At 50.3% G+C, this 23493-nt stretch overlaps 1 protein-coding gene across 2 annotated transcripts in view; it reads left to right on the top strand.

Moving 5' to 3' along the window:
- Positions 1–23493, top strand: part of SCYL1 (SCY1 like pseudokinase 1) — a 990258-nt gene that overhangs the window by 458655 nt on the left and 508110 nt on the right. For both annotated transcript variants that reach the window (XM_078660868.1, XM_078660869.1), the window contains exon 11: positions 16280–16468. In XM_078660868.1, the coding sequence (XP_078516994.1) occupies positions 16280–16468 (189 nt within the window). The remainder of the gene's footprint in view (positions 1–16279; positions 16469–23493) is intronic.

Genomic DNA, 23493 nt, shown 5'->3' with positions numbered 1-23493 from the left:
TGAAGAATGCTCCGGCCACCTTCCAGAGACTAGTTAATCGGGTGCTGGCAGGGCTGGAAGAGTTCAGGGCCGCCTATCTGGACGATATTGCGGTGTACAGCCTCTGTTGGGACGAGCACCTGACCCACCTCTGGCAGGTCCTGACGGCCCTCCAACGGGCCGGACTAACAATAAAAGCCAGCAAGTGCCAGATCGGTCAAGGGTCCGTGACCTATCTGGGACACCAAGTGGGGAGCGGCCAAGTGGTTCCCCTTCAACCCAAGATCGACGCCATCCAGACCTGGGAGCCCCCCGTCACCCAGACCGCCGTCCGAGCCTTCCTGGGGCTCACTGGATACTATCGGCGGTTCATAAAGGACTATGGGAGCATTGTGGGGCCCCTCACAGCACTAACCTCCAAGAGACTACCCCCGAAGGTGCACTGGACCCCCGAGTGCCAAGTAGCCTTTGAGACACTAAAAACTGCCATGTGCACCGCCCCTGTGCTCCAGGCCCCCGACTACAGCCGAGAGTTCATCGTCCAAACTGACGCCTCAGAACACGGCATTGGGGCCGTACTGTCCCAAATGAACTCTGACGGAGTTGACCTTCCTGTGGCCTTCATCACCCGGCGCCTGCTGGCCCGAGAACAACGATGGAGCACCATCGAGAGGGAAGCATTCGCCGTCGTATGGGCCCTAAAGAAACTCCGGCCCTATCTCTTCGGCACCCACTTCCGAGTACAGACCGACCACCGGCCCCTGCGGTGGTTGATGCAGATGCGGGGCGAGAACCCGAAGTTGCTACGTTGGTCCATCTCCCTCCAAGGGATGAACTTCACCGTGGAACATCGCCCTGGCAACGACCACGCCAACGCTGACGGCCTCTCCAGATTCTTCCACCTTGGCGAGGAGAATCCCCAAGAAGATGGGTGACTCTCCCCTGCCTTCAGCTGGGGGGGACGCGTGTTGGACCCGGCCTCGTGGCGTGGTCCTACCCCTCCCGCATGGCGGGCCCCGGACGACATCGGCCCTCCATCCAGCCCAGGTCGGCCTCGGGCACACCTCTGCACGCCCTCCAAACCACCAGATCCGCCACCCGGCGGCCCACAACCACTGACACGGCACACTCGGGCCGCCCCAGCATTATCGGCCCGGTGCTCACCCCGGACCCTCATTCCAGGCCCGACGCCATCTTGGGCCCATCACGTCACAGACACGTGGTCCCGGCCCAGCCGCGGCCACGGCCCCAGCGAGCCCGCCATCGAGGCACCAAGAGTCTCCGGGTGGTAGAGTGGCCACTCAACCAGAGACAAGGGGAGGGGAGTTTCGATGGCTCTCCAACCGTCCCCGGATGCCTGGTTTCGATCGGCCTCCGGCCTCCCTGAGCGCTGGACCCACCCCCCTGCTGGGTGTCTGGCACCATCACCCCGGCCCCTCTGACCCCCAGGCGAGAGGGTCCGGACATCAAAGGACTCCAGACCTATATCTGGGCCAGCCCCGGAGTAGGACGGCAGTTGTATCCCGGAGTCGAGGAGCCCTGCTGACACTGTCGCGGCTGACCCTGAGACGAACTCCCCTTGCTGTTCTAACTGGAACCTGCTGGCACTGCCGCGGTCCATCTTTGCTGTTCTACCTGGAACCTGCTGGCGCTGCCGCTGTCCATCTTTGCTGTAACCACCTTGGAGCCTGCTGGCGCTGCCGCGGTCCATCTTTGCTGTAACCACCTTGGAGCCTGCTGGCGCTGCCGCGGTCCATCTTTGCTGTAACCATCTTGGAGCCTGCTGGCGCTGCCGCGGTCCATCTTTGCTGTAACCACCTTGGAGCCTGCTGGCGCTGCCGCGGTCCACACTCGCTGAACCATCTTGGAACCTGCTGGCGCTGCCGCGGTCCACGCTCGCTGAACCATCTTGGAGCCTGCTGGCGCTGCCGCGGCCCAACCTTCCGGAACCCCTCAGCTCGAGGATTGAGAGCTGTGCGTAGGGTCCCATTGCAACCGACCATCTATAAGACTGTCCCGCTACCTTGCCCCTTGCCACGAGACTTTCCAGATCTCTGGATCTGCTGTATATATTGAAACGATACTTATTGCCCGATAAAGATAGCACACTCTATCTACGTGTGGTGTATATTTGTAGTGGTGTGGTTACTCTGCTGTATGATTCTAGGAGAGGGCCCTCCCGTCGGAGGCCTCTCGACATCGCTCGGTCCCTTCTCTGAAGGAGGGGTGGTCAGTCAGACACCTTCTGCCTCCCCCGGGTTCGCCTTTCTAACACTAACCTTCTGTGTAGAGACCTTCGTGCAAACCAAAGGATCTTTAAAAAGTTAGTGGAGCGCAATATCTCTTAGAACTGACTCTACGTAACTTAGCCACCTGGACCTCTTCCAGTTATCCGTGGCTAGGCAGCTCCTTATTACGGATTGAGTCAATGGCATTGTGTCTTTCCTCCAAATTGAATGCCATAGGAGGAGTGGGGCTAGTTGTATGTAATCTGATATGTAAGACAGGGCCAATTTTGCGTGTAAAATCTAATTATTGAAGGACCAAGGGAGTCCCACTACAAATTTAAAAAATGTGTTTTCAATAATTTGTAGTGGTGTGGGTGCAACCACACCCCAGACCCCGGCTCCATAAGTTGCCCTGCCTTTACTCTGGCCTGGTAGATGTTTTTTTATTGACAATAAGGGTTTAGCACCCAGTTTCTTTGCAAAAGATTTTACAGCAATGGTACCCCTCTCCATCGCCAGATTTCCTTCCTTCCATCAAATTTGCCCATGACAATTCTTTATCAAAAAGGATACCCAAATAGGGGAAGGAGTCTAATACCTCAATTTTTCCGGCATCCGCGCTAAAATATGGCCCTTTTTCTTTTTTGGTGGCCCTGGCTATTATTAAAAAGGACTTAGATTGGTTCACTTTTAGCTGTAGTGAGTCCATAAAAGAGACATACGCGGTTATAAACCTTTGTAACCCAATCCCCATTCTAGCGATTAAAACCACGTCTTCAGCATAAGCCAATATTGGTAACATTTGATTTTCAAAAAGGGGGGCATCCTTGGTGGCCACTGTGAGCGCCTTCTCAACTCCATTTGTATATAGGGAGAAGAGAAATGGGGCCAGTACGCAGTTAGTATAGCGCACTGAAGCCGTTGCGTTTGTGTACGATTGCCTAATAAACTTCAGGATAACAGGTTCAACCCCCATCATCTCCATTAAAGCCCATAGATTATCATGGACCACGCAGTCAAACGCCGCGCTCAGGTCCATGAATGCCATGTATATTTTCCCGTCCTTCATACTAGTATACTTTTCTATGTTCAATGCTAAGTTCAAGCAATGATCCACGGTGCCCCTTCCCTCCTGGAAGCCGTACTGGGCCTGGATCAAGATCTTAATTTCTCTAGCCCAGCTCTCTAACCTAGAGAGAAGGCGGCCCATGAGCTTTGATGTTGTATCCAGCAGGAATTTTTTGGGAGAGCCTGGGGAACAACGTCGCCATACAGCATCCCCTGGATAGAGGAGAAGCCCAAAGTGTGCAGTTCCAGGTGGTATGCCGGGTCGGACCAGCCGCCGTTAAACCAATCGTGAACCATAAGGAACCTAGTTGCTAAGTAGTAGAGATAGTCCCGTCATCCCAAGACCCCCATCAAAAGGTGGGATTCGGCATTCGGCCGGGGCCAGCCTGGGCCTCCTCCCACCCCGGGCCTCCTCCCACCCCCATAAAAACTTGGTGGCCAGACCATCCATTTCACGAAACCAAGACCTAGCAAAGCAGAGGTGGGTATTTTGGAGCATATAAAGAAAGCGAGGTAAAATCCTCATTTTAGAAAGTGCTCTCCTCCCTAGAGGGTTTAGGGGCAGCGTACGCCATATAAGCAGATCAGCACTAACCCGCTTAACCAAGGTGAATTTCAATGACCATGCAAGGTCAGGGAGAAGGGCACTCGTGGGACGTGAAAAGGGACCACAACGGACTTGGCCGGGTTGAGCTGAAGGCTGGAGGTGCGCTCAAAAAGTTCCAGCGCTCGGAGGCATCTGGGCTCCGATTGGGCCGGGTCAGCCAGGAACAGCAGTACATCGTCTGCATAGAGCGCAATCTTATCCTCTTCAAAGCTGTGCCATCTCCATCCAGTGAGGCAGTAGTCTGATCGAATAAGGCAGGCAAGGGGCTCCATTGCCAGAGCAAATAGGATCGGCGAGAGGGGGCATCACTGCCGCGTACCTCTCCTAATGGGGAAGGGGCAAGACAGGGCTCCATTAACAAGGACCTGCGTCCGGGGCTGGTTATATAGCATCTTCACCAAGTTGCGGAAAGGGATTCCAAAGCCTATCTGCTCCAACACCGCCTCCAGATAACCCCAACCAACCGAATCAAAAGCCTTCTCGAAATCTACAAGAAGGAGAGACAAGTAGGGAGACAACAAGTGCCGGTTCGCAAGGGAAAGATGAAGGTGTCTAAGACTGTGTCTGGTCCCTCGAAGAGGCATGAAGCCACATTGGTCTGGATGGACCAGGTTAGCTAAATGTGGTCATATACGGTTGGCAGGACGGAAGCAAAGATCTTGAGCTCAGTATTGATAAGTGAAATGGGACGATATTCCGAGCAGCAGCTCGAGGGGGGCTTAGACTTAGGAATCACTACAATGGTAGCTAGGTCTGTCTCTGGGTGGAAAGAGCCACACTCCACCGCTTCCTTGTACATTGCCATGAGAGGTGAGACCAAGATGTCCCGGTAAGACGCATAAAATTCTTGGGGGGAGTCCATCTGGGCCCGGTGTCTTACCGGCCGCCATGCCTGATATATGGCATGAGACTCCTCCTCGGGGGTAATTGAAAGGTCTTGTGCCGCTGCCTCAAGCTCACTATGGTGCGGGAGGGGAACCGTTCCCGCCGGAGGAGATCGGGGAGTGAAAGACCAGGAGTCCGGGCTGAATAGAGGATAGCATAGTAAGTGGCAAAGCATTGGGCCACTGCTGTCGGGGCATGTTGGATCTCGCCACTCGTATCAGTTACCTCCGGTATTAAATGATTGGCCATAGAGTAGGTGGTAAGGCGGAGGAGGAGATTCCTATTTTTGTCTCCCCAACCATACATGCGGGCCACGGAAGATCGCCAAAGCAGTTTGGCAGCTTCCAGGGAGGTCTGTCTGATCTCATCCCTCAGGAACGCGAGTCTCCTGTCCTGTGCATCAGTCCTGCCCCCGGGGGGGGGGGGGGGGGGGGGGGGGGGGTAGGGGGAGAAAGTGTCTCGAGCTAGGCGGCCTGCGCTCCCAGAACCGTGAGTTGAGTCACGCAACACACAGGTGTTTTTGAGTTGGCTCTTGGTGAAACCCTGAATGGTGGCCTTTCCCGCCTACCAGAGGGTGCGGGAGGAGTCTTGGTTAGTGGTGAAATAAAGGCGAAGCTCAGTACCTATTTGGTCCTTAAACTCCTCGTCCTGGAGAAACCAGTTGTTGAGTCGGCAGACTGGGCGAGATGATGAGGGAGGGAGCCTATGCGTAGTGCCACCGGGGAATGGTCTGACAAGCCTCGGGGGAGGATAGAGATTGTTTGAATAGTCTGGCAGTCCTGAGCCGGCAGAAAGACGTAGCCTATGCACGTGTGGTGAGAGGCTGAGGTATGGGTCTACTGTCTGGCCGTCGGGTACCTAAGTCTCCAGGCATCCCCGAGACCCAGGCTAGCAGCCCATGTCGAGAGGAGGCCAGATTGGGCAATCCTGGAGGCAGAGGGGGGTGACGCGGTATCAATGCCGGGGTCCGGGGGTGCATTGAAATCACCCCGACAACAGTCAGTCCCAAGGGCAGGGCAGCGACCTCTGAGGTAAGCCGTTGGAGTGTGGAAGCCAACAGGGTGGGAGGGGAATAAACAGCTAGCAGATTAAGAGGACGATCTCAGAGGGCCCCTTCCAGAAGACTAAAACAGCCCTGAGGGTCGTGTGTCAATTTACGCGCCACCAAAGGGAGAGTTCGACGCACCAAAATAGCTACCCCTCTTGCCCCCTACTAAACCCAGAGTGCCAGACTGCACCATAGCCGTGTCTCACAAGGAAGGGACAGAGATTGCCCAGCAGATGGGTCTCTTGGAGCAGGAGTATGTCTACGGCTTGACGCTGGGAATATCTCAGGACAGCTGCGCGCTTGATCTTATCTAGCATGCCATTAACATTCCAGGACATTATATGGGGCGATGACGCCCCTCTAGAATCCCCGGACAGGGGGAAGCCGTGTAAGACGGGCCAGGTCACCTGCCAGCATGGCAAGAGGTCGTGGAGGTGAGACTACGTCTAGAGCTAGTGGACATGGTGCCATAGCAGCGAGTGACATGTGTATTCTCCCAGATGCAAAGGAACGAAGTTGGTGCGGAAAACAAAGATAATAAAAACCAATACAAACAGGGGCCACGGCCCAAAACCCGCCCACCCCCACCCTACACTTCAGGAACTGAAGCATCTGTCACCCGAACAATAAACCGTGAAGCAAAGAACCAAACTAAAATGCTTGGAAACAGGGAAGGTCGTGGAGGACCCCTCCTCTTAGTAGGATGTTCATATCCATAGCCATCGGTGACAAGTTTGTCGTTAAATAGGGTGCTAGCATTGGGTGATGCCAGTCAGCATCTGAAGAGACGAAGGAAAAGTCAATAGCTCAGCAAAGGATTCAAACCGGTTCTAAGAGGAGCGTTGGGCTGCGGGAGAGGTCAGTGTCCGGGAGGTCCAGCAAGGATGGGTGAGGTGAAACAACTCCAGGGTCGGAGCGGCCCGAGCTCAGACCCTGGAGCTCCTTTGGTTACACCTAGGGACACAAAGGGACCCTGTGCTCGTAAGCTAGAGAACCCCTCGCTCTGCTCCATTTTACCCCCAGTTCACTTCTGCTCCCACAACAAGCAAAATGGACGGCGGGACGGGGCATCGCAGCGGCTGCCCACAGCGCGAGCACAAATTAGCCAATAGCTGCAAATGGTCTCATGATATCACATGTGACACGCCCAGTCTTTCCTGGTTGTGCCGAGAACAGCAATCTGGGGCTAAGGGTTTAAGTTTACCTTTATAAGAACTATGAGAAAAAAAGACAGAATGAAGAGTACTTTCAGGTAAAAATCCAGGGCTTGGTGAAGAATTCACAATTGATTTGGGGCTTTCTTGGCAGCCACATTTAACGGTAACCAATGACGTTACTAACGCAACTCTACGTTTTCTTTTCTGCTAGCTGCACATCAGTTTGTCTGTCACAAATCACTGTTTATTAGCATACTGCTGCCTGGAGTTTTTTCCCCTCAAATGTATGTAATCCCATTGCACTGTTGCCATCACCAGGGTCAAAGTTTGTCTTTATCGATTAGAAGGGGTGCATACCTCCTGGCGCCATATCACGTGTGACACCTTCAGCCAGTCCTGGTGACAGCACTTTGCACTGTGGAAGGTGAAGTTTCAGAATTTCAGATTGCATAGTGCTGTAGGCAAGATGGCGTCGCATACGAAACAGAGCAGACTGATTAAATAATGGCATTATGTCCGTGAGAATAGCACTGTGGTTTTGGTGAAATACCTGCACTGGCTGAAAGTGGCAGCTGGCATTGGGAAGAGGGGGACGCGCGTGCTCAGATAAAATTAAAAAAATCCAACAAAGCTGGTGCACACAAATATATACTTAAACTATATTAAAAGAAACACCTGACAACTGGCCCTCCTGCACCAGACCTCGCACTGCAGCCCGGCCACCAGGAATCTCCCTTGACAAATCAGGGCCCTGTGCTCACCACGAGTGGAGTGGTGTGGCTCACTGGTTAGAGGCGGCAGACCCGGAAGCAGAGAACGGCCCGGGACCAGGGTTCAATTCCCGACGCGGCAGGGTCATGGACCAGGGTCAGCGGACTCGACAATTCTCGCTTCAGTGCCTACTCTAACCAGGGATCACACTCGGCAACCCTGGTCATTAAGCTTGCCTAATCTCTACAACGGCCCCCCACAGATGCCGGGGATGCCTGGTTTCACCTTGGAGATACCCAGAAGGGACCATCTCACAGGGAAAGCCAGGACGGGTTCCCCAGCGGTCTCCAGCGCCGGGACGCTTACGGGCAGCTGTGCGCTTTACAAGTCCAACACATTTACATTTACATTTACCAGCATGAGAGCAGCATCCTGATTGGAGGGAGTGGCCTGCCTCGGCTCTCCACAGTGCTATGGAGGCCTGCAGTTGCTCTAACCCATCTGTTTTAAGACAGCTGCGTTAGATATTTCAAAGTCCGCATTACTGCCTGGCCGTCGCAAGACAGACAGACAAAAACAACCCACCCTCCTCCCAATCCCTGTTGCTGTCATTCAGCAGCGGCCTCGCCCTCAACCTGCTGCTAGTTCAGTACTTGAGGATGTCAGGATGAAAATAAAATGGTAATGATGAATTACCATTATATTTTTCATCTCGGTGCATTTAAGTGGGTTGACGCTCCTCCGCTCCAATGGAGGAGACGACCCTGCTGGCAGATGTCATTCACCAGGCAAGGATGTGCATGCGCAGAATGGCTTGTCTCCAAGAGCAGAGACAGGGGCACGCTGCACCTTAATGATTGCCTGCCTCCCTTTCAAACCCCTGAACCACCAAAGCCCAAAATATCCAACCAAGAAGCTTTCCTTCTCTGGATGCTCCCACTCTCTACACTACGAAGGTGAAGACCATTCTCCATCCTACTCCTCAGGAAAAATCTACACTCCGCACCCAGAATAACCAGGTACTCTGACCCGCTGTCAGTGAACACCAATGGGAGTCCCTGTCATGAAAAGGTTTGTTTTTTCTGCTGCTCCTGTAGTTTGACGCATAAAATGGGATGCCGCTGTAGCCATCACTCATACTGCTCATCGTTGGAACCAATGCACTTAGTGATAGACTGACTCTTGTTTGTACCACCCCCAAAGATCCATGCGTGGTGGTTCCAAAAGTCCTACCACCAGGGATCTGGGTACAACCAGCCTTACATCCCCTTGTGTGCAGGACTTCTCTTGACTGTCTTGAGTGTACTCAGTGTGGCTACCAGTGGCGGCCGGCACAGACCTTGAGTGGCGGGGTGGGAGGCAGAGGAGTGGTGGGGGAGTCTAAAATAATAAAGACAAAAACACTTACCTTATGCTACATATCTGCCTGTGTCGGGAATGGTACAGGAAGCACCCAGGCTCTCCGGACAAATCACAATGCTGCAATGCAGCATTGTGATTGGCCTGAGTGCCGTGGTTCGACACTCAGCCAGGGAATGGGAGCCTGGGCATGTTGTCCACCCAGGCTGTAGTGCAGCCCGGCTGGAGAACATGCCAAGTGCGCATGAATGTATGGTCGGTCCAAGATGGCCAGCCAAACATTCATGCGCACTTGGAGTGGGCAAACCACTCTGCCTCCTGCTCCTCTGTCATTTGAGGAGCCCCGCCCTGCAAAGCTGCCGCACCAGGAACAAATAAAATGATAATAACGTTGAATAATCATTTTATTTTACCTTTATTTCACTGCTAAAAATCAGTGAGGCAACGCTACTCTGCCCTAGCGGAGGAGCCGCCACTTGTGCCTACTGTGTCTGTCGCCCGGGACCGGTCCTCATCTTCAGCATTCCCCTTAGGTATCCCTCCCTTGCTTCTCGTGCACTCATGATGGATGGATCTGACACTGTTGCTGCCCGTCCATTCACTGTGCTTTAACCATTTATGGTCAATGACAAAATGGACCTGAAGATCCATCATCTGTACTGCAAGGATTTCTTGTTCTTTCTGAAGATGGTTGATGTCTATGATGGACCAAGAGAAGCGGTGTCGTAATCTGGTGTATACGTCTGACGTATCATGACTTCCTCTTTCACCATGATGAATCAGAAATGCATGAGTTGCTTGCTTTGAGAGAGCACATGCAAAATAAGGTAATTGGCCCTTTTCTGGTGTCAACTCCAGCTGTTGATAAGTACTATGGTTCATATCAAAGACTTATAGTAGATTCCATATTTTCCTCATGCCCATCAAGTTTTGTGCCTGTGTCTAGTCCACAAGATATGTGAGGTAGCCTAGAAAAGTTCTGCTGTCCAGTCAGTACCCAAACAGTCTAACTTTCCAAGTTGCCTGGATTTCTGCCTTCTTGCCCATGTGGTTTTACCCTGCCTAGATCCTGATTAACCCAGTTCACTCCCTGGCAGTCCTTCTGAAGGTTGGAAGCTTCTGGGTTGCTTTCCTCTTGAGATGGTTTCAGAGGAGAAGAGTTGTCCACAACACGTGGAAGTCCTCCTTGCGGCACACTCACGAACATCCTGCCATTGAAGTCACCAAGCAACAACCAAGATGTCTCTTACCCTCTTCGAATGCAAGCCATTTATGAGGTCTTTTGTCTTCCCTTGCAGTAGGGCGACCAGTTAACTCCAGACTGTACGAGACCCTTGGCATGTGAATACCTTCTGCTAGTTGTTGCTTTGGTGCCCTCCGGGTGAACTACCTTGCCAGTGATGCTTTGTTTAAGAAAGACGCAGGATTGTCCTCACTTTGAGTCTAACATTATAGTATGTATTTTTTGTGATTATCTTCATTCTCTAGTAGAGTGACACATAAGACCATCCTTATGTACCACATGATCATTCTCATACACCTAGCACAGCCTGCTCCATGTGTAGGCCATTCTTGGTGACGACCCACTGTGCCAACATCATGAAGTACAAAAGGGGGTGGTGATGGACGGAGCTGTCTGAACTGGGGTGGCAGAGTGGGCTAAAGAACGGTGATGGATCAGGCCCAGATCTTTTGACTGGGTGTGAGTGTTTGATTGATTCAGATGCTCCGTCCATCACCACCCCCTTTTGTACCGCTTTGGCCGCCATAAGTGTGGCAGGGTATGCTCAGACGTGAGTCCCTTGCTCACTTTGCCACTGGATTCAAGCAAGCCGGGCTGAAGACAGCTGGAATGCCAGAAACCGGTCCTCGGAAGCTTGTTTCCGGTCCAGGGAAGGCATGGCTTGGCAGTTCGGGCTGGACTGTTCCCATGAGGCACAGGGTCAGACTGATTTGCATATAGCCATGTCTGAACTGGGGTGGTAGAGTGGGCTAAAGAACGGTGATGGATCAGGCCCAGATCTTTTGACTGGGTGTGAGTGTTTGATTGATTCAGATGCTCCGTCCATCACCACCCCCTTTTGTACAACATCATGAAGTGCCATTGTGGCTACAAGAGCAGCCCTCCCACACTTTTGGAAGGAGCTAGAATATCTCTTCATCCTTCTAGAGTGGGCCCAGTCCTTGTGTTAGCTCTGATAAACAGACTGTCACAGGAACTGCATGCTATTTCGGTTGGTTTTTTTTTAATACCATACCTTCCATACCTTGGAACTTTGAGAGGAATGCCCCCTGAAATCTAAGGCTTGTTGCTCTTAAAATATAACCTAACGTGTATTTTAAAGCACATGTTCTCCTGGCGTTTCTTAGGGCAGTGTAGCAATGTGCACTGCTTCCGAAGTCTCAATGGTACTAATTTTATCAACCTCAAAAGGATGAACTGCTGAGTGGAGCCACTGGGGGGCGAACCTGTGACAGTGAGGTCAAGAAATAGCATAACAATGGCCCCACAGTCCCTGCGGTGCAGGTGGCCCTGAGACCCTGGGGCCTGCTATATTATTGTGAACGGCCCCAGGCTTGAGAGCCCCTGACTGGGCCCGGAGCGTGGAGAGGGGCCCCCGAAAGTTTTGTTACGCCACTGGTGGGGACTCGGGTGGGAGCAGGCTTACCTTTTCTCCCAATGTGCTTGTCTAGTGGGTGGTGCATTTCGGGGACGACCACAGTGGCTATTAGGCCTCCTTGGTGGGAGGAGCTGATAGGGAAACTTTAGATGCTGGGGTTGAGGGGCGGCCTTTTTTGCCACCGTCACACCCAAGGACAGGGCTATCTCTCCATAGGTATACGCCAAAGAGAGGATTTTTTTTGGAGGGTTGGCTGTTGTGATACACATTGTCAAGAGAAAATAAAGTAGTGGAGGCTCTAAGGATTTTAGATGCTGAAGGCAGAGAAGACCTGATTAAGGAAGGTACATTGAAGCAAGCATGGGTAGGCATAAAGTACCCGAAGCGAGTTTCAGTGAAAGGGGTGGCTCTGTCTGTTCTGGCATGCTCCCCTCCGTGTTCCATAGGAAAGAAATACAAAATGAAGAGCACTAAGGTAATGGTATTAGTACTAGGTCTCCCCAACATTGTTGGATTTTTACCACTCAAATATCCGTTTTAAATATATTTTGGAAAATCTTTAATTTTTTAACACCAAACATCAAAATATGAGTTCTAAAAATGCACACACTTTTGTTTTGTATACATGCTTTTCACTTTTGGTATGCATATATTAATTCAACCAAGCAAAAATGTTAATTTAGTTCACTGAGCTGCACACAGGAGCGCTAATTCAATGTAACTAGACAGACATCAGTAGCTATCAACTTACTCGTCAGGGAAGCCTGCAGTAAAGGCACCTCCGTTGGAGATGATGCCCCTTTAGATTTGGCTTCAGTGGCCTTTCTAAGCAATCCTATCAGCAATATGTGCTAGAAAAATGACAATCTCGCTCCAGCTCATTACCACAAGACCACCCACGCAACTAGAAACGTATTTGCTTCATTGAGGATTCTTTTTAGGTCGAGACCTGCGTAGGCTGCACTTGCGCAGTCTCGCAGGGAGAGATCTTATGTTTACAGTGTGGGGGCTTGAACCCGTCCCTCTTCTCCATTGGCTGACTTCCTAAACGGAGGCCAGCCATTGGAGTAGAGGGGCGTCACTCCGTTCAAGCCCTGTCTTTTTGGGATTCGGGGGTGTGTTTTTTCGTTTCTTTCTGTTTTCTTTCTCTCCTCTTCCCATTGGATGGAATTTTACCTTCCAGCCAATGGGAAGAGGAGAGAACGAAAAACACGCCCCTGAATCCCAAAATGACCGTGCGTTTCTCCGAGGCATTTCTGCCTCGCCTCGGAGAAACATGGTGCTGTTTCCACCACCTCGGCTCCTTTCTCCCGGTTGCCTGCTCGGACCCCTTTCTCTCCGCGCGAAAACAGCCAGTCATAAGAGTTTCGCACACAGACTAAGGGGCCATGATCTATTTATAGTGGGACTCTGAGTGGTATAGGAAAGTTCAGGCCCCCGGGATCTGCCCCTTGGGTCTGGCACTGGGTGCACAGGGAGGGACACGCACCCCCAGGGGAGCGGGGGAGGCCGGGCCCGGCTAGCCATTGTTTCTCTTATCGCAGCGAGAGCGAAGCCTGAGTGAAAGCTCGGAAATCTGATCCCGTGAAAGAGCCGGCACGGGCGGGGGTCAGGCGGGCGCCATCAGCTGGGATTGAATGCCCCTGGAGGAGAAGCCGAGGAAAAGCTGCTCTTGTCACTGGCTCTCTCCCTGCTTCTGAGGGGGAACGAGACCTGTATGAAACCCCGGAAGAAACGATCCATACGTCGGAACTGGGACCTTAAGGAGCACAGCGATACAAGGACGAAGGTGCGTCTGCCGGGACCCCTCACTCCCCCATCCCCGGAGTGCGCACCACAGACTCCCGTTAGCCACAGCACGCTGAGCGCCATTGTTACTTATGCGCACGTTTAACCACCCGAGCAGGAAAGGCACCGGTGCGGGGTCTGCCCACACCCTGCAACCTGCTCCCGACCCCCCTGGCCAGCCCTCCCCCTGCCTCCAGATCGGAGGGGGCGGGGGCGTGCGCGCTCTCAATGGGTCTGTAGGAGGTGGATTACCCATGCAAATCCCCAGCGGTTCATTCATGCTTTTTTTCCCCCCTCTAAAGCCATCTTGTTGCCTCTAGGTCATTAGCGGAACCCGGATCCACAGGAAATCGCTAGATAAATGCACAGGAGGACGCCCACACGAGCGCCGAGACTCGCCTAGGAACCCGCAGGATGGATGGCTTTTATGACCAGCAAGTGCCTTACACAGTGACCAGCGTGAGTGTGGCTGTGTTTGTAAACTTGAACTGTTGATCTCAGGGGGGCTCGCGGGCAGGAGGGCAGCTACGTTGAGTTGGGGTGACGGGGGGGGGGGGGGCAAGTCCTGAGCGTGACTCGAGAAGCAGCACTGCAGACCCCGGCTCTGTGGATTTAGCTTTGGAAGGGATGCACGGATTGTGCGCTCCGAGCAGAGCGCGGCTCCGTGGCGGGCTCTAATCACAGTAATATCCCCCGGGTTCGTGTCATCATTAGCCCAGTGAGAGACACGCACCGACAGATCTGACTGCGAATGCTGCTCAAAGTTTTCAATCACATTCCACATTTATTTCCACCAACACCCCCTTTAAGCACCGGGGACAGAAAGTGCAGGGGTTTCGGACCCTATATTCTTACTTTGATTGGTGTGGCATCATTAGATGTGTGTGCAGTTACAGAAAAACATGTATTTTCAGCAGACTGTCATTCACAGAGTATGGTAACTTTGTGCGTGTTTAAAATGAAGCGAGGCTTGTGCGGCCCAGACTTTTGTTTACATCAGCAAAGTTATTCTATTAGGTTGTGCTTTAATAGACCATGGTTTCTGATAGGCCAATTAACATACAAGGTATTATTTACGAATATATGACAGTTTACGTACACGAGTCTCAGAGCTTTAAATGGACATAGAAAAGTGCAGGTGCTCACATTACGAGTACCTGTCTGCCTCTGAGAAGTGCCGGTACTCTCCCATTAAATGTATTGCATCAGTGCTGAGAAGTGCAACACTCTATCTTTTAAATTAAAAGATGCAGTTACTCAGTAGTGCCTATTTAAAACACGACCCCATTTTATTCCTTCAGTTCCTGTACATTAGTGGAAACGTCCGACGAATCAACCTTTTAACACCAGGCCCGAGCACAGAAACATTGAAATGTTGGCACGGAGTGTGTGGAAAGGCATGCGTGTGTCAAGTTTGGGGAAATCTGTATCTTACTTACTGTGCAGTATGTATATTAGCCTAGCCTATGGGGGGGATACACTTATTCTTTGACGTAGAGTGAATACCGCAAAACAGTTGTACAACCCTAAATAATGTAACAACTATGTAATTTAGGCTCGGTCACACCCCTGGTGCCCTCAACCACTCCCAGTGCCCTCCTCCTTCACCCCAGGTGCGCTGCTCCCCCGGCCCCCCCACAAGCCCTCTCACCTCTTCTGCAGGGAGTCCCAGGAGTCTGCCCCCGCCGCAGTGGGGCCGAGAGCTGGGGCAGAGCCACGGAACCAGTCTCCCAAGCTTGATGGTTGAGGCAGTTGTGTTTGTGTGTGTGGCTCTGTGTGTGTGTGTGTGGCTCTGTGTGTGGCTCTGTGTGTGTGTGGCTCTGTGTGTGTGTGTGGCTCTGTGTGTATTTGTGTGGCTCTGTGTGTGTGTGTGTGTGTGTGTGTGTGTGTGTGTGGTTCTGTGTGTGTGTGGCTCTGTGGCTCTGTGTGTGGCTCTGTGTGTGTGTGGGTGTGTGTGTGTCTCTCTGTGTGTGCAAATGCAATAGGTCTCGCATTTGCGAGAGATTAAGCTATTGGCATTGTAAATGACAATGCCATTTATTTATCTGTTTTCAAAACCAACACATAAATAAAAAGTTTGTCATTTACACCGCCAATAGCTCAAACTTTTGCAAAGGCGAGACCGTTGCATTGTAAATGCTTGTTTGTGATTGATCTGCCTCTGAGTTAAATGTTGAATCCCCCCTGCACTATTGTTGCTAGGATTTATTTTTCAGCAATAATGAAGTTCGGCGTTAATAAAGCATTTCCAGTCTTACTCATAATTCTATGGTACTATTTATGGTTATTCATCTTTAATATTTGTCTTTCCTACAGAAAATAAGGTTTTTTCATGACTATTAGTTCACAGAAATCTGTAGAGTGCCACCAATGGTTCATGTAAACAATCAGTGAAAAGGACAATTGTTCAGTGTCCGCTCTAGGTCACAGAATACGTTCTGGACCACGGGAATCCCAGTGGGATGGCCTCCGTGCACAAGGTAGAATTGCATGGTAGCTGGGCCAGTAAATATTCAGGATCCCTGTTTCACCTTTATGCTGGACACTCATTGCAGAAGTACGCACCTGTATACCATTCTGTGGACATTGTCCCAACATAGGTGTTATATTTTAAGACCCTAGTCTGCTGGGAAGTCCTGCAGACTGAGAGGTCTGCTCTGTTTCTGAGCACACATTTTCCTGGGGAGCAATGCTTGCAATTTCTGCTGTTCTACATTTTTGGTACTAATTAGTCACACGCATGGTTTGTAGATGCGCCTTTTAGTCTTTTAGTTTTAGTTACTTGATTGCCCCATGTTTTACCCCTACACCTTTCCTTCTCTTTGTAGACTCGTCAGCGCATCCTAATCTCTGCCTTCTGCCGTGCCACAAAGGACCCCTTTGCCCCCTCCCGCATTGCTGGTGTCCTGGCCTTTGCAGCCACGCACAACTTCTATTCCATGGCTGACTGTGCTTTCAAGATCCTGCCTGTGTTGTGCTCAGCAGCTGTGGACTCTGAGAAGTCAGTCCGTGATCAGGTGAGAAGGTACCTCTGTGCAAAACAAGACATGATAGAACTGGTAGAGTAAATATGAATTTCAGTATAAGAAGGGGTGTTGAGTAATTTTATTCTTTAAAAAACATTTATTTTTTCTTGTCCACCGGTTTCTTTCTGGTAACGCAGCATAATCCAATATGATGAGTTTAGTGTCCATCTCCCGCCTTTTTTTAGATGACAGGCATTATACATGTATTGTGACAATAAAATGTGCACTGTCATTATTTTCCCTTTTTCGATTTCTTATCTTTAGATTGTTGTAAAGCAGGTAGTCTTGTCTTTAATGTTCTAGCATTTTGTTTGGCAAACATTTGCTCTAAAAATAGTGTAAGGCCTCTCTGGGAGCTGGATGGAGGGGTTTCACAGTCTGAGATCCACGATGCCACAATCCGAAGTGGGTTCCTGTACTGCTCAAAATGAGAGCTTGTTCTGATTGGGGATTGGTAGGTCAGCTATGCATGGATGGCGAGCCTATGTTACATTTTGAGGAAGCAGTGCTGCCCAGAATGGGAATTTGCAGGAGACCAGTTTTTGCTTTGCAGTCTTGACAAACTGTTATATTTTGATTCATTGTAATGATGTGTTAGACCTGGCATCCTTGGCGTGGGTCCCCTTACATTCTCTCCCCTAGGCCTCCCACTTGTGTGACCCATTCTTCAGGACTTGACTCGTTCATGTTTCACACATAGTCCCGTGCGAGGCCTGCTACTGATAACCTAACCTCCAACTTCACCGGTTCCCCATGACCCCGAGGAGGTAACAGAAACTCCCACACAGCACCCCCGTTCCCCAGGGTTCATGAGATATACTTATAGAACAGAATCGTAGAAATCCCCCGTGTACAACTAGCCTGTTCTTAGAGATCCCGGACTCCTCATCCGCAAACCGTACTTTGGGCCATGAGAAACCTGGAGACCGAAACCACCTTGCCGAGTTGTCTCCCCAGCCTGGTGTTAGCAGGCAGCCTCTAAATAAGAGGGGTGGAGTAGTTTAGGTCGAGCGGCCTGCATCCGCCCGAGGCCGGCCCAAGCCCCCGCTGGCCGACTGACGACCCGGCCACCGGCTTTGAAAAGACCAAGGTGCCATCTGGCAGGAATCCCCAACACTCAGGGCAGGGCACCAGGGAACCCCTGCCAGATCAAAGGACTTCAAAGACATCAGGCCCTATAATTAGTGGGCCGTTGCTGCTCCGTTTTTGTTGAACTTTTGGAACCAGAGAGCCCTGCTGACTTCGTCGCGGCTTGTTCGACCCGTATTCACGAACGCATCGTGAACTACCGTTCGAGCCCTGCTGACCTGGTCGCGGCTCGACTCGTGCAGGAGTACGCACGCTTCGCCTTGCCCCAACTCGAGCCCTGCTGACTGTGTCGCGGCTCGACTCGTGCAGGAGTACGCACGCTTCACCTTGCCCCAACTCGAGCCCTGCTGACTGTGTCGCGGCTCGACTCGTGCAGGAGTACGCACGCTTCGCCTTGCCCCAACTCCAGCCCTGCTGACTGTGACGTGGTTCAACTCGGACGGCGGGTGACCCAGCGAGCCGGGCGGCAGGTACGCCTCGTACCCACCATCGCAGCAGTATTTCAATGCGGCTCGTGACCCAGCGAGCCGGACAGCAGGTACGCCTCGTACGCACCATCGCAGCAGTATTTCAACGCGGCTTGTGACCCAGCGAACCGGACAGCAGGTACGCCTTGTATCCCCATCGCAGCAGTGTTTCAACGCGGCTCGTGACCCAGCGAGCCAGCCGCCCAGTACGACTCGTACCTCGCTGACCTAACCCGCAGCAACTCATCGCGGTTTTCTCTCGAACCGACCCGGACTGCCGTACGCCTAGCACCAGTGGACTCGAGCCACCTCCCGATTGACTGTAAGTACCCGTGTCGCCTCGACGACTCACACCCAGACCGAACTGTCCCTCCGGACAACGCGCATGGGGTCACCTCTATCCCCAGGCCCATTATAGTGTGTACCCCTTTCTCCTATTGTCCTAGGGATAAAGATTATATAAAGAACCCTTTGTTTTATACTCAACTGGTGTGGTGTCCCTTTGTGGTGAGGCCTTATTGTGCATAACCATGAATGCGTGACCATCTCTGAGGATCAGACACGAGCGCTAGGCAATGTGCCTAGAGGAGGCGGGTCCCTGTTTGGTCAGAGGTATCTACTTTCTGCCAACCAGAGACCTCCAAATCTAACACTGGAAGCAACAGAAGAATACGAACTGGCATTTATGGTTACTGTACTGTGAGTTACTGACCTACTACCTAGCCGGGGCAGGCCCGAACGTAGCTCTTAGGGTGTGAGACTAACCCCATGATTCATCATTGTCCCGTTTTGCGAATCCTTAATAGCGATTATTAAGGAATCGCTATTAAGGACTTGCAAAACGGGATTCATGTAGAAATCGCAATTTTAAATGCGATTTCTACAGCTACCTTATTTGCGATTAGCAAATTGCTAATCGCAAATAAGGAATGACTCCCCATTCATTCCTATGGGCCCAAAGGCCCATAGGAATGAATGGGGAGTCATTCCTTATTTGCGATTAGCAATTTGCTAATCGCAAATAAGGATGCGATTTCAAGGGTGCCTGGGGTGTCCAAAGGACACCCTGTAGCACCCCTGAAATGTAAATGTAGCCTGATGTTGCGCACACACATGTCCAAAGGACATGTGTGTGTGTAACATACCACTTAGAAAAATGCACTAAAGTGCATTTTTCTAAGTTGACTGCTTGAAAAGCCACATGGCACGGACAGCACACGGGCACACTAGCAGCCATGCTACTTTTCTAATGCCAATGCTTCTTCTAACTTCCATTCTGCCACGCAAGGCGCGCTATGCCTCTAACATCACAAATTATATTCATTTAAACAGAATTCCCCTAGCCTTCAGTCCCCAGTTCACCTTGAGATACCAACGTATTACTTGCTGATTTCTAATATTTATGTGACAGGACGAGGGACTCTGCACAAAACTTTAGGGAAGTGACTTACAACCCAGGAATTTGTTTAATGTATCGGAACACCGCGATGCGGCTCAGGGCATGTTTAAGAAAAGCACCATTACGGATATCACACAGCAAAGGAGTAAATCATCTCCAGGAACCACAAATTTGATATCAAAATTCACTGCATTGGAAAGACTGTATGAGCGTGAACTACGGAAGTGGTGGGAGGCAACCTCGCTGCAGAGTTATATTGACGTAGACCGGGTCCCGAGGAGTCTGCGTATTTACACCATTCCTGCTTATGTAATCCCAGATCCCAAACTTTTGGATGAGTTGGCGACGCATACAGCTGAATCAAGTACAGGCATGCTATTTATATTATTAAAGTTCGCCTGGAGTGCCGGGGACAAAGCCCTTCTTGAAATTGAGAAAATGGAGGCCGAAACAGATAAAGAAGAGGATAAAAAGAAAATGTAAAGGACTAAAGAACTAAAGGAACAGATGAAAGAAAGACTTGTGAAATATGAAGCTACAATAAAACAAAGGAAGCAAGAAAAGTTTGAACGCGATGAACGGATTATGCCCTAGGCAGGGTCTTGACGTTTGCAAAGAAATTTGGAGGTTCCCGAAAAGAACTGAAAGCAAAAGAAAATTAACCGGATACAATCAGAATTGAAACTTCAGAATCGGAGGTCACAGGCGGCGAATCCTCGGATGAGGGAGCGGGTTATTCAAGATCAATGAAGACTCCTTTTTAGGAGGAATTTTGCATAATGAGGCAAACGTGGCTGAGAGGAGGCAAAAGCAGACCGCCCGAGGAAGAAAAAGAAAAACCAGGAGGGGCGATTGGAGCCGAAGGGTCAAAAGCTCCAAACAGAGCTACTCGCAACAGGAAGGCGAAGAAGTGGAATTAGATAATTTGACCATTATTAACCTAACACCTAAGGTTCTCACACTGGCGGAACAACAAATGTTGAGACTTGGCTTGACCTTCTGCCCATCCAGTAAAATAGAATATACGCAAACCTGCATTGATCCTTTCAAATTGATTCGAAAATTTAAACTCCACAAGTACTTTAAAACCAAACCTAACTTCCTGAAACAAAAGAGACATCTGAATAAACCTAGAGTTACCGATACTCTGACAGGGGAAGACCTGACTGCCCTAGAAGTAATGGAATCACTCCGGCTGGATGACCAGGTTGAGGATCAGGATGAAAATATCCAAGGATGTGATCAAGTTAAAAGAACCATGCAATTTGGGTTTGAGCAAGAGAAGGATGAGAGTCAGTTTAAACAGACTTCCCAATTCCTACCACAGTTACCCCCTGATGCAATTGATGTGTTTGCGGAGGCTGTAAACAAGGACCTCTTAATGATGAGAAGAAAGACTAACACATTCAAAGACAAGACAAAACATTACTAAAGAACAACGAGAGGCCATTGAAAATCTAGGGAAGGATGACACGTTAATTTGTAAACCATCTGACAAAGGAGGTAACGTGGTCCTACAAACCAGGGGGAATTACAGGGCGGAAGCCCTTAGACAACTGTCAGATGAGAGTATCTATCGGAAAATCTCTAAGGATGTCTACATGGACAGCATGAAAAGATATCATGACATGATTAAATCTTGGCTTGACATATCAATGTTGGATATGGAAGAGTACTTATTTCTTCGGTGTCTTAATCCAGTGGTACCCACTTTTTATCATATCCCGAAGACCCACAAAAATAGGGATAACCCACTGGGAAGACCAGGGAGGGAGGATTAACAGAACATTTGTCTATTTTCATTGACTCATTCCTTTTTCCATTGGTTAGGAACTTACCTGCGTATATTAAAGATTCACAGGGTTTCTTGAGGCATATTGAGAAACAACAATGGGATCCAGGGTATAAACTCATTGTGTTGGACATTACTAGTCTATACACAAGGATCAGATATGAACATGGCTTGGAAGCAGTGGCACACTTCTTGAAGAAAAAGCCATTGAAATTTACGGAACACAATGCAATGATTTTCCAATTAACTGAATTTTGCTAAAAGAATAATATTTTTGTTTTTGGTGAGGACTTTTACGACCAGATGTCTGTTACAGCGATGGCCACCTGCTTCGCCCCCAGCTACGCGAATTTGTTCGTGGGCTGGTGGGAGGAGCAGGTGTCTAAAGCACTGGAAAATATTGATATGAGCAAGGTTATCTCCTGGTACCGGTACATAGACGACCTTTGTATAATTTGAGATTGATCAGCTACTGATTTTATTACCGGTCTAAACAGAAATTTTCTGAATTTGGAGTTCAGTGGGGATATTAGCTCTGACACAGTAAATCTTTTAGATCTTAAGTTCAGAGTTGAGGACAATCAATTGCATGTGTCCCTTTACCGTAAACCTACGGCTGGCAATTCTATATTGCACGCGGCAAGCAATCACCTCCCTGGATTAGTTAGAAGTATCCCTTATGGGGAATTTCTAAGATTAAAACGGAACAGCACCAAAGAGGTTAATTTTGAAATAGCAGCCCAAGAAAGTGTAAACAGGTTCGCCGTTAGAGGTGTCAGGCTCCTCTGTTCCGAATCCTCAGGACTGTGTTGATGCTCTAAAGGGGCCCACCTCTGGACAACCCCAAGTCAGGCATATGAAACACACAGACTTTTGGGGTAATCGAGCGGGGGAAGGAAAAGGTAGGGACTGCGGGGAGGGAGATCTGAGAAGGAGACAAGAACACAGTTTGAGCACAGATACAACCCCTAAGGTGTAGAGAAGTAAACTGTAAGCAAAAAACTGTGTTTAACACATTTTCCACCCCTCACCTGAAAAGCAAAAGGTAGAAACTAGAACCTAGAAGAGAGTTGAGGGCAGAGGCAAGTTCACCTCCTGACACTAGGTTGTAGAAGACAAACAAAGAAGTTATACAATGAAATTTAACCTTTTGTTGCTCTATTCAAGAGATTGCTTTTCTATATCCCCCCATCCACCTACCAATGTGCCATGAAGTGAAGCTAGATGCCTAGCCATATATGACAACACACCCTCTTCGAACCTCTCTCCTATTATTGGGATAAAATGAAGAAAAAAGGAACAGATGAGTTTTTTCCCCAGACCAAAAAGCAATAACCTCTTGTCTTTGGCCCGTACAATATAGGGCGTAGTATGAAGCCACAATCACCAGTATGCAAGGTTCAAATAGACATCCGACATGAGTAACTACGAACACTAGCTTTCATATGGAATTAGTCCGCAATTAAATTCCATTTGGAATAGTACCAAAACAGGCTCTTCTGCACGAGACCGTAGATACAGGTCTCCGCTAACAGAATAGTTCACCTCATAAAACAAGGTGAGATCAAAGGAAAATAAATCGTTCAGCTCCTCTGCATGAGACCGTACAATACGTGTCTCTGTGTGAGGATGCGCATTCTGAGGATGCCGCAGCGGGACACTTTCCATGTTATCTCTCCCAGTCTCCCCTTCTATATTTACAGACCTTTCAGGAAGAGGACTGGCCCTTTAAGGCATCGGACTTCCCACACCAGGTGACGGAGTCACGTGGTCTCGACGGCTTCAAGACGAAGACGCGAAAGGAGTTCGGCGTTCGATAGGACTGACCCACGGCACGAGTCAGGAGGAGGCGCTGGTGGAGACCTTCCATATACCCCCATCGGACAGAGGAAGAACCCTCGAGAGGAACAGGATGTCGCATTGTCCCGAGAGGAGCACGCCAAAGGAGCAGCATCGGAAAACGAACTGGATGGGCAGCCAGACCCTACCTGGCAACGCGGAATCTCTGGCCCAGGAGGAGGGTCGTGGCTCCACAAGGTACGGGGCCGCTTCGACTTTGCGTGGGGCTGGGCAACTGTGAGACCATCGGGTTGGGGTGAAACGGAAGGGAGAGACCCCGACTCCTACACCTAGTCTAAAGGGCACATCAAAACACTGGTGACGGTAGAGGTGGCAAATCCATTCACCCCCGGCTTCCGGTGACATTTGATAGAGGTGCAAACACCTTCCTTACGTTCTTTTCTTTTCCTTCCTCTCTAACGCTTTTTCT

Source organism: Lissotriton helveticus, chromosome 9 (genome assembly GCF_964261635.1).
Source record: "Lissotriton helveticus chromosome 9, aLisHel1.1, whole genome shotgun sequence".
Classification (NCBI taxonomy): Eukaryota; Metazoa; Chordata; class Amphibia; order Caudata; family Salamandridae; genus Lissotriton; species Lissotriton helveticus.
The sequence above is the reverse complement of the archived record's forward strand: the minus strand, read 5'-3'. Positions and strand labels throughout refer to the sequence as shown.